The sequence below is a fragment of the Phaenicophaeus curvirostris genome, chromosome 26 (assembly GCF_032191515.1).
Source record: "Phaenicophaeus curvirostris isolate KB17595 chromosome 26, BPBGC_Pcur_1.0, whole genome shotgun sequence".
Lineage (NCBI taxonomy): Eukaryota > Metazoa > Chordata > Aves > Cuculiformes > Cuculidae > Phaenicophaeus > Phaenicophaeus curvirostris.
The window spans coordinates 3,722,286-3,739,895 of NC_091417.1; the positions used below are offsets into that span (position 1 = coordinate 3,722,286).

A 17,610-nucleotide genomic window follows, 5' to 3' on the forward strand; every position below is an offset into this window, starting at 1 on the left:
GGAGGGGCCTTCTCCATCCTACAAAGCTCTCCTCTGCCCTTCCCAGTTAAATCACTTTTTCAATGCCAAGGCTCTTTCCCACCGCGGCGTCTTTTAACGTTGGTTTCCTGTACGTTTATTGTAACCATCAAATTCATTGTGGGTCGCACATTCCCGGAGGCAGGGGCTTTGTCTGCCTCCGTGTTTACAAGCTGACCCTGTGGGTACCTCATTGTGCTTTAAGGGTCGATTCAAGCTCGAGTGTGTGAACGGGAACGTCGGCTGGAGCAGGCGATGAGCAGTAGCCATGGCATCTGCTTATCCCACCCCGCGGTCCAGCGGGATTTAGGAGCCTGATCCGATTTCGGGGAGATTCTGTTGGGATGAATAATGGCTTGTGTAGGGACCGGAGCCAGGATCGGTGAATATCTGCTATGAAAAATCTCCTATGGACAGTGACAGGACCGGATTCCAAGATTTATTAGCTCCAAGCTGTTCCCAGTCCTCACGTCCACGGTTCAGCTCAACAGCTCGTGGACATCTGAGCTCTTTTAATTACTATTCCAGCTCTGCAAACTCCCTACAAAAATGGGTTTGATCACGGCTCACAGAAAGGATGATGGTTCACAGATGGGTTTTGTTGTCCCACACCTCCCTCTTTGTAAGAGCGATTTCTGGAAACAGCATCGCAACGGAGAGTGGGGAAAACACAGGAGCAGAAAGCAAAGGGGCTGGGTGAGGACTCGGGTGTCCCATCCTCCAAAAATCTTTCCATACATTGATACCATTTCCCTCCTCTAAGCAGGTATTTGTACTCTTACACCAGCCCGATTATTGGCTTGGGGAGAGCAGGAATTTGCAAGTCTGGACATTGCTGCTAATTGGGGCATTTTTTATTCCTGGAAAACGGTGGGATCTTTGACAAAAGTTTTGAGCCCTTCCTGTCAAGTGAGAAAAATAGGAATGGGTTACGTTATCTCAGACACATCAAGGTCTGAGGAATGCTCTTAAAAGCAAAGGTGTGTACTCAAAACACTGGCAAAATCCCTAAAATACTTAGGGCTAAAGCAGTAAAAGACAAATAGTTGCGGGGCGCGTTAACAGAAGCAAATTCCATAGCACAAAAAGCTGAGGAATATTTTAAATGAGAACAGGAAAAAAAAGTGTGATGATTAAATAACTGAGGTTTTCCCTCATATCTGCGTTCTATTCCCTCAATTGTTGCTATAACTGCAGGTGTGACAGTGAATCTGAGAACAGTGAAGCTGGGCAGGAGCATCTTTCTTTGAGTTTGTGATGCTGGGAGAGGAAACTCATTGCAGCCTTAGTTTTGTGGAGGAAAAAAGCGGTTTGTGTTTTCAGAGACTACTGAAAAAACCATTTTTTTCATTAATATGGGACCTTTCCCTGTGGGACACAGGAGCAGCTACGCTCTGCCAGCCCTGCCTGGCGTGGGATTTGCTGGGATACTTGCACCAGTTTGATCCTACAGCTTGACTCCTCCACAAAAACAGGAGCAATTGGTGAGACCTTTGCACCGGGAAGGTTTTCCAGTGCCCTGTGCCATATCGTCTGCTTCAGAAGAAGCGTTCTCTCCGTTCTATCCATAGCTGGGAGCTCCCAAAAGGCAGCTACAACCCATTTCTCCTCATTTCCCTGTGCAGGATGAGTTCTTAAGTGCAGATGCCAGCCTGGCATTTCCCATGCACTGGATTATTCCTCTGGAATAACAGCATTTCCCTTTAGAGCCCAGCTCGTAGCGCCACCGCGAAAGCAGCATCTCATGCAGCATTGGGAGAGGCTCAGCCAAAGGGACAGGCTCTGCCCTAGCTGCTCACCCCTACTGTTATCTTAGGAAAAAAATGAGTTAAAATGAGAGATTGACAGAGAGCTTCTTACCTTCCTGCTCCTCAGAAGCCACCTGGAGGATCTCAGCCTGTTCTGGTGTGCAGAGCAGACCCCGCAGGGCTTTTATACACGTTGGCTGGGCAGGACCAGCCCCGCTTCCATGAGGTGAACAGGAAATCAAGCACCTAATCAAAGCAATTCCAGCCTACTTAGAGCTGCTTCATTAGGTCCATTGACCTACAGAACAGGAAAACAACCTTTTAAAACATATTTACATTAATGGCAATTAAACATTACTACATCACAAAATCAGGAATGAGCGTGGGTACAATACATATGGCATCGGGCTAAACCTTAATTCCGCAGAGCACCTCCTGCCACGGTGAAAACTTCCTCTGTTTCCATCTTTTCTTTTCCCAGGTGTAATTCTGTCTTGGAGAGCTCCATCAGCTCCTTCTCTTTCTTGCAGGAGGAATCACTTCGCTAAAATCGGTAGCTCCTATCGTTGATGTTTTTGTCGCCATCAAGTCCGGGCATCCCCCACCACAGCCTGCAAACCCCAAATACTGAAAACAGCATCTATCCCCCAAAATGTGCGTTCTAAGAGGAGAAAACTTGGGCTGGAGAGTGGCACACAGGGAGCTGGTGAGGAATGGGGAGGTTAACGAGGAGGAGGGTGGTGACACAGCAGCCTAAGTGGGCTGAGGGGCAGCAGCTGGACCTGAGCGCCCACTGGGGCTGTTGCTGTCCTGGCTGATGGAGTGGTGCCCTGTGGGTCTGCAGCTGCTGGGGACGTGGGTCAGTGAGGCCACCACCTCACCCTGTCCTTGCACAGCTGGATTCAGGGGAGCAGATGTTCTGCAGATGTGAATCGTGCCGTCAGCGTCCAAGGGGTGCGTCCCCTTCCCATCAGTTTGGCAGTGACTGTGCTGGTAAGATCTCCCCAGTGACTTTTCTGCTTCCTTGGGGTCTCTTCCTGGGAGAACCGGACCCGTTAGGTTTTAACCCTTAAATCCTGCTCAGGGATCGCTACCAGGGCTGTCCTGGCTGCTCTCCCATCCTGTCACACCCAGCTTCGATCCAGTGGGGTCTGTGCCAGCCAAACCCTCGAGCCGAGCTCTGCTCACGGTTCCTGATGTGAAGCGGTGCCCGTGCTGGCTTGCAGAGCACAGTCCCCCCCGCCGTGGCTCAGCTCCCCGAGCAGCCTGAACTTCTGCAGAAGGTTATCCAAGTCCCCACCTTCCCCTCAGGTCCACCAGCCTTTTATTTTCGTTGAGTTCAGCAGAGCCGCTGGGCGCAGGAGCCCTGCACACCTGGCTGGAGGAGGGATGCGTCTGCATCCTCGCAGGTTTGTGCTGGCTCAGCTGCATCAGGGATTTGTGTGGGAGAGAGGTAGGATTTCTGGCTGACGGGGCTGAGCAAGAAGCAGCCCTGAACGGAGCTGCGGGAACAATGGCAAAACTGAGGTGTCGGTGGTTTCGGCGTGGGAGAGGCTTTCGCTCTGCTGGCACGGTGCCCCCAGCCTGTCTTGTCCCAGACACGCGCAGAAACGCAGGTTCCTTTCTAAAAAGTGGGTTTTTTTCAGCCCTCTGAGAAGCGCTGCTGGGATGGAGGGGCAGATACAGGCTGGTTCCATCCACACCGGGCGAGCGCGGAGTGCAGAGTGACCACGTCCAGCTCCTCCAACGCCGGCAGAGCCGTTCCACGGCTCCCCAGCACAACCAGCCTCTCCAACAAGTAGCATTATTTCTGTATTGCGTTCAGATAAAGGCTCGGAAGGACATTGCTAGGGCAGATTTAGAGTTCAGTGCTGTTAGGGAGCAATTATTGAGCTACTCAACGCGTGGCTCAGTCTTTCAGCTGGCAGGGCACGAGCAGGGCAGGAGCTCCAAAAGCTTTTCGCCCATGCAGGAGCACGGTGGCTGCTGTAATAAATGAGGCACTATAATAGTTACAAATAACTAATTTCCACTCCGAGCACAGCTGCTAATCAATAAAATGAAACAGTTTATCCTGGGGTCTTTATTGCATGTATTCTGGGTACTTCACTCCCAGCCAACTCTGATATCTTGTTTCTCCAAAGTGCAACCTATTTGCTTTTCTCTCATTAAGTGCCCCTGTCGGATATAAAGTTAACAGACTAAAATAAATATCCAGCAACATTAAACGTTGACCCAAGGTTCACAGTTACGGTTATTCCAGGGCATCTACTCGTGATGCAGCTTGGACAGCAGCGTCACTCTTGGGTTTCTCATCATCTTTCAAGCAAACGTGCAGATGTGCAGAAGTTCGTTACGAAGGGAGGTGGGCACTGGCTGCATCCCATCCTGATACCCCAAGGTTGAAGCTGCACGAGATGAGATCTCAGGGAGAAATGTTTTCCTGGGAGGGTGGGAGGCCCTGGTCCAGGCTGCCCAGAGCAGTGGTGGCTGCCCCATCCCTGGAGGTGTTGAAGGCCAAGTTGGACGGGGCTTGGAGCAACGGGATCCAGTGGGAGCAGAGTGGAACTGGATGGGCTTTGAAGTCGCTTTCAACCTAACCCATTCCTTGATTCTCTGATTCCATGATTGATGCCTAAACTGCTGAAGCTCTGCTGGTACCAGGGGGTCTAAGTAACGATTCAAGTCTTGCTCTTCTCCAGCCTTAGCCCATCACGGCTGCAGCAGCTCTCCCCTTGTAGCGTTACCTGTGCTCTGCTGCCTTTGCAGGTAACACAGCTCATTTCACAAACTTCAGCTGGGTCGCAGCTCAGGATGCTTCAGCCTGGGTCTCCCCCAGCCGTGGCTTATTTCTCCCTGCAAATCAAACAAGAAAGCTGGGGCTGTGCCGTTTCATCCACACGGCGCTCGGCTTTTCCCCACACACCAGACCTGCCTCGAGGAGCTGGTGTCCCAGGAATTCAGGAATGTGTTGGGAAGATCGCAGCTGCGCTACTGGAACAGTCCTTTGCTCCGCTTTGGAACATCTCAAGGGCAACTTTGATTAGGAAGCATTTCAAGTATTAGATGTCTCTGTAATCATGGAAAATAGGGCTCCAAATGACCTTAAGAGATCATCCAATCCCTCTTCTGCTCCCAGGCAGCCTCAGTTCCACTTAAATCCCTCTGAAAGGAGGAGTTTGATCCCTTCCCAAAAGTTTTCAGAAATGGAAATGCCGCAAACTTCTTGAGAAGTTTCTTGGTGTTTAGCTCTGACGCCTCCCCCTCGATGGCTCAGTCACACCTGGGATGAGATTTCCCCTCTGGAGTCGTGCTCTCTGCTTGCTGTTCTGTGCGGCTCCCCTGCTCTGCCAGAGGAGAGGGATTGCAGGTGGTGCACGGCCCAGGAGAAAACAAGAGTTTCTGCTCCGTTCTGCGTGTAAGCATCAGGCAGAGCTGGGATTCCTGACTGTATCCAGCTGCGATTGATCCGTATCGGCATTTGCTCTGCTCCTCAAATCCCAGGAGAGAGGAAGGAGGGATTAAGTATTTCATGCCATCCTCTCTCTGAAATCCCAGGTGCTGGAGCATCATTCACACTCTGATCCCGATTAGGACCAGATCTTAACTCAACTTTGCTGCCGCCAAAGGCACAGAGCTCGGAGCTTTTCTTAGGAGCTCCTTTCTCCCCCTAAAATTCCAGCAATGCCGTCTCGCAGAGGAGCTGACTTAGGTGCTTTATTCTCACTGCTGCACCTTGGCAGAGCACAAGCCCTCAATGCAAGCTTCTTTCCCTGAAGCCTTGACCCCACAGCCTGTGTCCAGCTTTTCCTTCCTTTCCCTTCCCAGGTCTCCTCGCACCTTGGCATCTCCTGGATCTGGCACAGCAAGGGAAGGGGAAACACAGCTAGGAGGGGAAACCGCGTGCCCGACCCCAGGTACCAGCACCCTGCCAGGAGCCTCGTGCCGACCACGATGTGATGAAAACAGCTTTGTCTTCTCATTCCACCTCCTGCACCCAGCCCTGCCCAGCACTCGTGAGACACGAGGGATGAGCCGGATGGATCCACAGGGCATCGTTGGAGTGACCAACACCTCTCCATCCTCTCCTTGCGACTCAGACCTCCCCCTCCAGTGTTAGCATCCTACCTCGTGGCAGCATCTTAACGTAAAAACCATCCTGTATTCCTCCTCAGAGCGAAGACGGAGCCAGAACGAAGCAGCTGGGGAGATCAGAGTGGTGGAGCTGCAGGAAAAAAAAAAGAGAGGAAATAATCAGTCCCGCTAAATCCCAGTGTGCACCAGCAGGACGAGAAACGAGACAGCCCGGTCCATGGCGAGGCGCCTGCCCAAGTGGCTGGTTCAGTAACATGGAATTATTTCCATCTCGTGCCCTCGTTGCTCTCCCAACCTCACCTTTGCGGGTGCCTCGGTGCGGGGTACGGGTCAAGGTTTCGCTTGTGAAATGACCTCGATGTTTTAACGTGACCCGCAACAGCGAGCGGTGCCGCGCGGCTTCCCACCTCCCGGATTGCACTTGTTTGGGGTAGAAAGAATTAAGCAGAAATTCAACGGCATCCGCGGCTGAGCCTTTCGTCGCCTCGTGCTACAGGGGGTTTAAAGAGAAAAGGGATGGGAAGTGGGGAGTATTGCAGAACCTGCAGTTCTTTAGGGGGGTTAAGTGGTATCTAGAAATTATAGGGCCCCCAAATTGTACCCGTGTAGCATAGATCGGATACAAATGCCTTTTTTTTTTTGGTCTGGAGGAAATCTGATACAAATACCTACAGGAAAACATCTAATCTGTGCTTTATAAGTGCTGCAAATGTTTGGAGGGGGGTTCAAAAGAGCAGCTCCTGCTTGGAAGAAGGTCAGGGGGAGTTCAGCAACGGCAGGATTCATCCCCCACCACGCTGTCTCAACGGTGTTAGTTTAGTTGAGCCTTGTCCCAAGACCAGAAGGTTCTCCAGCCATCCGGAGGGGTCTGGCTGCTCCAGGGCTGCGTGGCTGCTCTGGTGAGAATTGAGGGAGAAAATCGAAATGGCCAGGTCAGAAAGGGCTGCTGTGAGGAAGGGTGGCACGGTTATTCGGGGAGAAATTGGAGTTTAAAAGGGGCTGTCTGAAAAAAACAGCCTTTCAGGGCTCGTTCTGCTCAGCATCCGCCTTTCCTCGCAGCGAGAATTCTCCACTCACCCAAAGGAAGAGACAGAAAAAACCCAAACGGAACCATTTTTATTGTGCGTGTGGAGAAATGGGTGCAAAGAAGCTTTGTTGGATGAGAATTTGATCGGATCGCAAAGCCCAACGGGGAATGTGGGTAGAAGGAGAGCTGGGGAGGGCAAACAGCCCCAAACCCTAGTGGGAGCCCCAGAACTTCCCAGGAGCAGATGCTGAGGAGCAGCAAATCGCTGTTTGGTTGTGGGTTTCTGTTGGGTTCGTTTTAAACAGCCTCCAGCTTTTTTTTTAGCACCAGAATTAAAGGATTTTGCAAGACGTGAGCTGGTTTGGAAGGCAGAGCTCCTTGCAGGGTTTGGTGTGAACTCAAGCACTGAGGTGCTCGGGGAAGGGGAAGATCCTCCAGGAGCTGCTGTTTTGACCATTCCCACCTTCAGGCTTTGCTGCTCGAGGATCTTTCACCCTTTCAGGGTGCAGGGGAGCATTTCCCACCCTCAACCCTTTCTCAGGGCTGGGGCTGCTCCCCTGCTCCAACCAAACAGTTTGGAGATGCTGGAGAGGGTTTCGAATGCACCAAGAACCTGGAGATTGCAACCAACCTACTTCAACCCTTGATTCTGTTTTCAAGCAAACTCTTCATCCCAGAGAAGTTTGATTCTTAAATTTATCAGCAGGAGCTTCAATCAACTCTTCGATCTTGTGAGATCCGTGCTGCTCTTTCCAGCCAGGAATATTTTCCACGTAACCAAAACTGAACCAAAGGTGCCTTAAAATGGGATTCCACTTAAGGAAAAGGAAATATTCCTCAACTGGAACCCTCACTCCCTTTATTCTGTTGAATTCTCACTTAGGTTTCAAGAACAGGTTTGCTCCATGTTCTGATTATTTCTGCTTGTTGAGATTTGATTGGAACAGACCCCTTGAAAACAATATTCTTATTTTTTTTGTTTGTGTGTGTTTTGCTGCCAACTTTCTGCCTGCGTTTGTTAAATAGTAATTAATTCATATTTTCAAACTTTGAAAAATATTTTTTTTTAAAAATAAGTTCTCGGGGTTTCTAAGTGCATTTTTAATGTTTTCCAAATTAAATATTAGAGACAGCAGTAGAGATTAAAAAAAACCCACCAAAATGCGCACAAAAAATATTAAAAAAAATTCCAATAACTGGCAGAAAAAATAGCAAAATGGAATTCTCGTTTCCAGCTAATCTGCCACAAAGATTCTGCCTATTTTGATTGTTTTCTGTACCAGATCAACACCCCCAGCCCTGCAGCAGGAGCTGCACCTTCCAACCCCCCATTTCAGTGGCATCTTGGCTGCGTCATTTCCCACCCAGCACCAACTTTCTCCATTTAGAAACCTCCCTCAACTCCTAAACGGCAACAATTCTTGTTGGAACCTGTAAATAAATTGTAAAAACTCCTCCAGACCGTTTCTGTGCGAGTCAATCATTGAAATCTTTTTAAAAACTCCAATTTTTCCCTCCATCAGCCTCAAAGCAGCAGCAGCTCTGGGATGACGGGGGGAGGGAAATCTGAAAACGGTTGTAAACTCAAACTAAAAAAAAAAAAAAATCGACTTCTGGGTGGTTTTGAATCCTACAACTCGATTTAAGAAGCTCCCGGGAGAGGACAAAGGCCACGGAGGGTTTTCCAAGGGACAAACTGCTGCTCACCCCCCCTGGTCCTGAGATGTCTCAGGATTCCTGATTCCTGCGGTGCCGGGGTCGGGGGGGGGCAGGAGATGCTGGCGGGGGGGGGGGGTTGAGGAGCTGGTGCTGGATCTGGGGGGGGGTCTGGGAGCCCCCTGGCCAGGGGGAGGGCAGCTCTGCCCCCGCGGATCAATGATTCAGGCTCTGCCGTTCGCATTCCCTAAATACCTTGCAGCTGGAATGCTGGGCGGGGGGCGGGGGGGGGCTGACAGCCCTTCTTGTTCCGGGTCCCAATTGGAGCTTCCCCCTTTGGTTGGTTTTTTTTTTCCCTTTTCTGTTTCTTCCTTTTTTTTTTTTCATTTATTTTTTCCTTTATTTTTTCTTTTATTTTTTCTTTTATTTTTCATTTATGTTTTTCCTTCATTTTTCTTTTTTCTTCTTTCTTCTTCTTTTTTTCTTCTTTTTTCCTTCTTTCTTTTTTCTTTTTTTCTTTTTCTTTTTTCTTCTTTCCTGTATTTTCCCACCTTCTCATTTTTCTTTTTCCTGTTTTTTCCCTTTATTTTTCCTCCCCCCACCCCTTCTTTTTCCTTCCTCTCTTTTTTTCCTATTTCTTTTTAAAATGTTTTTTCTTTTTTCTTTCTTTTTTTTTTCTTTTTTCCTGTATTTTCCCACCTTCTTATTTTTCCTCCCCCTCACCCCTTCTTTTTCCTTCCTCTCTTTTTTCTATTTCTTTTTTAAATGTTTTTTCCTTTTTTCTTTCTTCTTTTTTCCTGTATTTTCCCACCTTCTTATTTTTCCTCCCCCTCACCCCTTCTTTTTCCTTCCCCCCTTTTTTTCTATTTCTTTTTAAAATGTTTTTTCCTTTTTTCTTTCTTTTTTTCCTTTTTTCCTGTATTTTCCCACCTTCTTATTTTTCCTCCCCCTCACCCCTTCTTTTTCCTTCCTCCCTTTTTTCTATTTTTTCTTTTTTAAAAGTTTTTCCTTTTTTTCTTTCTTCTTCTTTTTTCTTTCTTTTTTCTTCTTTTTTCTTTCTTCTTTCTTTTTTCTTCTTTTTCTTTCTTTTTTCTTCTTTCTTTTTTCTTCTTCTTTCTTCTTATTTCGTCTTTCTTTTTTCTTCTTTCTTTTTTTCTTTTTTCTTTCTTCTTCTTCTTTCTTTTTTCTTTTTCTTTATTTTTTCTTCTTTCTTTTTTCTTCTTTTTTCCTTTCCTTTTTCTTTTTTTTCTTCTTTTTTTCTTTTTTCCTGTATTTTCCACCACTTTTTTTTCTTTTTTCCTGTTTTTTTTCCCTTTATTTTTCCTCCCCCTCACCCCTTCATTTTCCATCCCCTCCCCTTTTTTTCTTTTTTTTTTAATTTCTTTTTTTTTTAAATTTTCTTTTATTTTTCCAGCTTCGTTCCCTTCATTCCATTACCCCCAGGCGCTCTAGTACGCGGGGAAGGGGCTGAGGAACCCCACAAAAACCCCCAAACCCCTGGTTGTTTTGGCCCCCGCATTTTCGGGTTCCTCTCTCCCAGCCCGGGGAGGCTCCGGGAGCCCTTTCTGAGCAACAGGAAAGTTTCTCCCCAGTTCCATCGTTCGATCGCTTTTATTTTTTGGTTTTTTTTAATCTTTTTCACCTGCGACTTCGGAGCTCGGATCCCACCCCGCTTCCCTCCGGATTCGATTCGAGCGGCCCCCGCGGGGGTCGGAGCCGGGAGAGATTCGGCTCCAACGAGATGGGGGGGGGGGGGGGGAAGCGTTTAAAAGCCCATTTCCCAGGATTTTCTCCCTCTTTTCAGGAGTTTCCCGGAGGCTGCGGCCCCGAGCGCCCTCGGGGGGGGCCGTTTCCGAAGGTTTCCACAACTTCGGAGTCGGCTCCCACGGATTCCCCACCAAACCCTCCTCCCCAGCCGGCGGAGAAAATAACAAAAAAATAAATATTGAGCCCATTACAACCAAATATTAGGACGGAACCCGGCGCAACCCGCCCGGGGGGAGCCCCCAGCCCTGGGTTGGGGGGCGGGGGGGGGGGGGGGATGCGCGGAGGGGGCTGCGCGGCCGCGCAGGGAGCGCGGGGCTGCCGGGAAAACCGCGAGCGGAGCCCCCCCCCACCCCCCTCCCCAGAGCGGAATTCCAGCGTGTCGAGTTGTTTTTCAATTTATTTTAATTTATTTAATTTAATTTTTGTTTCAAATTTTATTTTTTTTTTAATTTTTTAATTTTTTTTAATTGTTGAATTTTTTTAATTTTTTAAAAATTTTTTAAATTTTTTTTTCTTTTTTCCTGGGCAGCTGGTAGAGTTGGGGGGGGGGTCAACCCTTTTCTCGACTCGCAGCGCAGGAGGGAGGAGGGGATGGAGGGGGGTGGGAAGGGGGGTGGGAGCCGCTACACCCCCCCCCCCCCCCTCCAGCGCCCGCCCCGTCGGGGAGGCAGGAAGGAGGAGGGGGGGGGGAACAGGGGGGTCGCTGCTATTTTCAACCCATCTTGAGCCTAAAAATAAAAGTCTCCAGAAAAGGCAGGCGGATTGGAAAAGGGGGGGGGGGGGCTGCTCCACCAAACCCCCCTCCCCCCCCCCCACCCCGATCCCTTTTGTCCCAGGAGGAGCCCCCCCCACCAAGGGCTGCACAGGAGGGGGTTAAAACAATAAGAGGGACAAGCACCCCCACCTCGGGGGGCTCCCCAGCCCCCCGGGGTGCCCCCCCCCCACTCCATCCCAGCTCCCCTGGCGCCGCGGCCCCTCCCGGCCCCTTTGATGCTGAAGTTTTTTACACCCAGAAAAAATCCCATTGAGGCACCGGGGAGTGGGGGGGGGAGGGGCGAGGGGGGGAGGGGCGGGGATGGGTTGGGGTGGGGGGGTGCTGCACAGATGGGGAAAACGACCTCGACGGGACGGGCTGGGAATTAAGGGGGGAATGGGGGACACCCCCAGATCCACCCCCACCCCTCCCCGGGACAAGGAGGGGGGCTGAGAAAGGGGGGGGGGGCTTGGGGAGGGAAATACCGTCGTATTTTAAGTGAAAATCAATAAATAACTGGCTGCCGCCCCCTCCCCTCCCCCCCCCCCAGCCCCTCCCCCCCGGGGGCCGGTCCCTCTCGCATCACCACGTGGCTTCCTCCTCCCGCAAACATTTTCACTCGCTTTTCCAGGTCGCTTTTTATTTAGAGGCGGCGCCCGGCGGCGTCCGGTGACACCGGGGACCCCTCCCCACCGACCCCCACCCCCCCCCCCCTTTCCCTTTCCCTTCCTCCTCCTCTTCTTGGAGCGGCCGCCGCCCCCCTCCCCAAAGGGTGGAAAAAAATCATCTAAAAAAAAAAAAAAAAGGAGAAAGCGACAAAAAAAAAAAAGGGGAAAAAAAAAAAAGGGGGTGGGAAAGGAGCCCCCGGGGAGGCAGAGAGCGGCCGGACCCGACGGCGCGGGTGCCCGGAGCCCCCCGGGAGCCGCCGCCCCCCCCCCCCTCCCCCCAACCTCCCCGGCACCATGAACAAGCTCTACATCGGGAACCTCAACGAGAACGTGACCCCCGCCGACTTGGAGAAAGTCTTCAACGACCACAAGATCTCCTTCAGCGGGCAGTTCCTCGTCAAGTCCGGCTATGCCTTTGTGGACTGCCCCGACGAGCAGTGGGCCATGAAAGCCATCGAAACTTTCTCCGGTGAGCCCCGTTAGCCCTGCTCCTCCGAACCCCCCCCCCCCCGTGCTCCAAACGGGGGGCTCCCGGGGCGCCCCGTCGGGGTTTGCAGCGGTGGGACCCCGCTTCCCACCCCCCAGGCGCAGGGAGCCCGCTTCCCACCCCCCAGAAACACCAAGGACCCCGCTCTCCCTCCCCTCCAGAACCCAGGGACCCCGCTTCCCACCCCTAAAAAACCCAGGGACCCCCCTTTCCCTCCCTTCCAGAACCCAGGGACCCCGCTTCCAACCCCTAAAAACCCCAAGGACCCCGCTTCCCACCCCCTAAAAAATCCAGGGACCCCGCTTCCCACCCCCTAAAAAATCCAGGGACCCCGCTTCCCACCCCCTAAAAAATCCAGGGACCCCGCTTCCCACCCCCTAAAAAATCCAGGGACCCCACTTCCCACCCCCTAAAAAATCCAGGGACCCCACTTCCCACCCCCTAAAAAATCCAGGGACCCCGCTCTCCCTCCTCTCCAGAACTCAGGGACCCCACTCTCCCTCCCCTCCAGAACCCAGGGACCCTGCTTCCCACCCCCCAAAAAATCCAGGGACCCCGCTCTCCCTCCCTTCCAGAACCCAGGGACCCCGCTTCCCACCCCCCAAAAAATCCAGGGACCCCGCTCTCCCTCCCTTCCAGAACCCAGGGACCCTGCTTCCCATCCCCCAAAAAATCCAGGGACCCCGTTCTCCCTCCCTTCCAGAACCCAGGGACCCCGCTTCCCACCCCCTCAAAACCCAGAGACCCCACTTTGCATCCTCCCCAAACGGGGACTCCGCTTTTCTTCCTCTCCAAAACCCACGGACCCCCCTTTCCATCCTTCCAGAGCTCAGAGACCCCTCTTCCCAGCTCCTGGAAACCTAGGGACCCCCCCCTTCCCCTCCAAACCCAGGGACCCCACTTCCCCCTCTCCCAAGAAACACCCCCCCTCCACTTTCCTTCCCTTCCAAACCTAGAGACCCCGCTTCCCCTTTTCCCAAGAAACACCCCCCCCCACTTTCTTTCCCCTCCAAACCCAGGGACCCCGCTTCCCCCTTTCCCAAGAAACACCCCCCCCACTTTCCTTCCCCTCCAAACCCAGGGACCCCGCCCCCTCCTCCCAGCGGAAAAACAGGGACCCCGCTTTCCCTTCCTCCCAACCAGGGGGTCCCCGCTTTCCACACTCCCTCCCCTCAAACCCAGGCCCCCCCCCCCGCCAGCCCTGGGGTCTGAGCGCACCCCCCCAGCCCCCTTGGGGTCCCGTCCCGTCGTGGAGCCGGGCGGGTGGGCTGGGACTTTGGCCATTTTGATTTGAAACTGGCTTTCCTGGGGCATGTGATGTGTGGAGGAGCGCGAAGGTCGCCATGCTGCTCGCGGGGAGAGAGAAAAAACCTCCCCAGGATGCAGAGAATTCCGAAAACACCCCACTTTTCACCCCCCCCTCCAGCCTTCCCCCCATCTCCCCCGCCATCCCCCTCTTCTCCCCCTCCTTCATCCCCCCCATCCCCAAAAAAATCACCCTAAACCCCACCAAGCAAGGAATCCCACTCCATTTTCCAAGAGAAATCCATTCCTGCCATGGAGTTTGAATTTTTGAGCCTTTTAATGGGAGGTAAAAAAAAAAATCTCCCCTTGCAGGGAGCGAAAGGGGCGGAATGAAATAATTGGTCTCAAAAAAATTTTATTCCTCGTTTTCTTTCGCTCCAAGCGGGATGGAGGAAGGAATTAAATCTTCCAAGGGAACGTTGTCCAGCCTCCCTCGCCGCTCTCTCCACCGCTGCCCATTCGAAGCCAGGCTGAGGTTTAATAAAATTCACTTGTAAAGGGGTCGAGAAATGGATTTTTGTGGGGTTCGCTCTAATTCCAATTAAATTCGGGGTTTCCGCGCTCGCCCTCCACCCGGATTTTTAAAAAACAGCCCCGTTTTGTTTTTAGGGAAAGTGGAGCTTCATGGAAAACAGCTCGAGATTGAACACTCAGTGCCTAAAAAGCAAAGGTAACGCGGCGTTTAAATTTCTTCTTTTTATTATTTTTCAAAATTTCTAACCCGGGGGGGCCATAAGATAAAGGAAGAAAAAAAAAATTAAAACCCAAATCCGTGTGTGTGAATTTAGAGCTGTTGGCGCTTTGGGTTTAGAAGCATCCCTGGTGAGGTGAGAGGCGGTTTTGAAGATTGAGGTTTAATATTTTTTTTTATTTACTTAAAGAAAAGTTCCTTCTTGAGCAAGTTTTGGGGTTTTTTTTAATGAGAAAGAACTGGGGAAGGCGTTCTCCAGCCGCTCCCCAAGGTGATGGGTGGCTGAGGCGCTTTGGGTTGGGCTTTTCGAACTTGTGGCACTGGAAGAATTTCCCAGCCTCGCTCGGCTCTTCTGTGAAATGGGTGAAATCTTTTGTTTGCCAAGAGAAGTGTAAAATTAAAAAAAAATAATTAGAAAAGTGAAATTTGCTGGGATTTGGTGGCGAGGAAGAAAAGAAAACAACCCCACGGGGCTGGGCTCGCCACGCTAGGAGGGATTTAAACGGTGGTTTGGCCCTTGCCCTGCGCCAACTTTTATTTTGGGGCAAAACCTGCTGGTTTTGGTGCTTTCCATCTACCTGCCCCACGTCTTCGCCCGCGCCGGCCTTGCCCAAGGCGGCCTCTCCATCTTCTTGGCCCTTTGTTGTTGCCGGGTTGGCGTGCCGGACGCCGGAGCAGCCCCGGCCCCCCTGCCTGGGGATAAAATATAAAGAGTTTGTGTTTGTCTTTTTACAGAGAGACCCACCCCCCCTCTTCTTCCAGTTCCAGGGGGGGCTGAGGGCCAGCTGGGCCCCGACCCCAACGCGTCCACGTTGGATCGCGCAGCCCGAACCCCACGTTGGCCACGTGACGAGGCGGTTACTTCAACGCCCGGGCCGGAGGGAGGAGGCGAAGGCAACTCGTCCTCCCCAAACTCTCCCGTTTCCTTCGTCTCTTGACGAGTCCCCCTCTCTCCTTTGGGGTCCCCCTTTTCGGGGTCCCCCCCCCTTGGCCTCGCTGCCCAACCAGGCCGCCCTGGCTGAGGCCGAGCTGGTTCTCCCAGTTGGGGCCGATCCCTAGGGTAGAAAAACATCCATTTAATAATTTACTGTCCCGTTTCCTTCATCTCTTGACGAGCCCCCCTCTCTCCTGAGGGGGTGAGACCCCATTTTTGGGGTCCCCCCCTTGGCCTCGCTGCCCAACTCGGCCGCTCTGGCTGGGGCCGAGCTGGTTCTCCCAGTTGGGGCTGATCCCTAGGGTAGAAAAACATCCATTTAATAATTTCCCAGCCGTGATTTTATTCTGATGGTTGATTTTTTAAAATTTTTTTTAGTACCTGGTGGCGAGGGATCGATCGTGCTGGGTGATGCTGCGGCTTAATTATCAAAGAGTTTAATTGGAAAGGCAATCGCCCCGTGAGGGGTAACAGAACAGCACTCCCAAACCCTAAAATATTTGATTTTTTAGTGCTGCTTGAGGATCCCTAAGCTGGAGAGGGGGCAGATCCCACCCCCTGGGAGGAACTCTCTGAAAATGGGAATATTTCAGTGTTTTCTGTGAGGAAAATCTGGGGGGGGGGGGTGTGTCAAGACACTTTCTGAGTGCTGGGTTTCTCCTGGCTCTGCTCAAAACGTGCTGAGCGTTGATTTTCGTTGCAAACCTTCATTTTTGGGGGGGTTTTAAGGCCCCCCTCATCCCCAGGGGCTGTTGAAGCACCAGGAGCTGCGATCTTTGGGGGTCCCAGGGTGGGGGGGGGGTCCTGGGGGGTCCCAGGCGGGGCTCCCCATTACTTTGTCTCGCTTTGGGGAAACCGTTTTGTGTTTCTGGGGTGGAAAAAAGCAACTTTTTTGCCAGCTGCTGGTAAATTCGGCAGGTCGGTTGCCCCAAATGAGATTTTGGGGGCGATTCGGTGGATTTTGGGGGCGATTCGGTGGATTTTGGGGGCGATTCGGTGGATTTTGGGTGCCCCCCCCCCCCCTCCATCCTGAGGATGCTGAGGGGGCTCCCTCGCCGGCGACGTTTTTGGTTTTTTTAATTTTTCTTTTTTTTCTCCCCCCTCCCTTCCTTTTCTTTCTGCTTGTTTTCCAGACTGGCTTTTCCAGTTTAAAGGCACAGGAAATGGTTAATTAAAGAGCGAGCAGGGAGGGCAGAATCCCGGGGTTTGGGAGCCGAGGCGCCCCCCTCCCCCAAACCTGAGAGGAATTCAATTTTTTTTTTTTTTTTTTTTCTCCTTAGAAATGTGGGAAAACGAGTCTTGAGCGTTGGAAAACGAGTCCTGAGCTTTGGTGCCATTCCTAGTGAATTTATCACATCAAAATATTGCTTTTTTTGGGGGGGTGTTTTGCTCTCCTTGAAGATGCTGGAGGGGAAGGGGCTGGAGAAGCCTTTGAGGAGGAGGTGAGGGGGGGGTTGGAGCAGTGATGCCACTTTTTGATGCAAAAGAATCTTTTCTGCTGGGATGAGCCTGCTGGAAAAGGTTCTCCTGACCCTAAACCATCACAGAAATCAATTTGTGTTGGGGAGCAAAGCGGGGTTGCTGCCCCAAACCCCCCAGGAAGGATCAAGCCCTTTGGGGGCTGTTTAATTACAGGGATTCCTCAAAAATCCACTTAAAGCTGCGAGTTGGGGGTAATGATCGCAATCAACCATTTTAACAAAACGCTTTGGAAGTATTCGAGCTGATAAATCAGTTTTGTGAAGCCCTCCTGAGTTTTAAAGTTAGTTCAGATTTAAGGTTGAGGGTTATTTGTTTTTATTTTTGCTGCTGATGGAAGAAGTTGGAGAAACTTAAGAGGATTTAAGAGGAAAAAAAAAAATCTTAAAAATGATTGCTCGCTTTATTCTTCTGAAGGTTAAAAATGAGAGGATTCTTTAAGGGGAAAAAAAAAAAAAGGACGTTTTCCTGCTTAAGATTAAGGGTTAGGGGGGTTGGGGCTGGGAAGCTGAAAAGCTCAGAGTCGCTGGGGTCGAAAGAATGAATGAATGAAGAGAGGAGGAGGGGTGAAGGGGGGAAAAAAGTGAATCCATCAAGCAGACATTCCAAATATGAGGAATGTGGAAGTGAGTCGAGCCGAGAGAATGAGAGCAAGTAATTGGGGGGAAGAGGGAGCGGGATTGATAACAGAGTTGGAGAGAAGGGGCTGAGAGTGAGGAGACGCAGGGTCCTGGGCTGGGGAATTAATAAATAGTGTTAATGAACTGAGATTTTACTGTGGTGCACAGAAACGGGTGGAGAAATCTTAACGCTGGCTTCATTTTTTCAGTCTTTGTCTCAATTTCAGGTTTTTGCACCAGAGAAACGTTCTCTTTGCCCGTGCAGAATTGTGCAATTAATAGTTATTAACGAAATATGGGACAGTTTTGGTAACAGCAAAGCGGGATTTCTTTGTTTGTGAGAATTAATCAAAAGATGCAC

The 17,610-nt window shown here is 51.2% G+C and overlaps 1 protein-coding gene across 1 annotated transcript in view; it reads left to right on the plus strand.

The window, feature by feature from the left end:
- Positions 1-12,027: 12,027 nt before the first annotated feature.
- IGF2BP1 (insulin like growth factor 2 mRNA binding protein 1) overlaps positions 12,028-17,610 on the plus strand; it is a 28,764-nt gene continuing 23,181 nt past the window's right edge. The window contains exons 1-2 of the mRNA XM_069876798.1: positions 12,028-12,202; positions 14,135-14,195. Of these exons, the coding sequence (XP_069732899.1) occupies positions 12,028-12,202; positions 14,135-14,195 (236 nt within the window). The remainder of the gene's footprint in view (positions 12,203-14,134; positions 14,196-17,610) is intronic.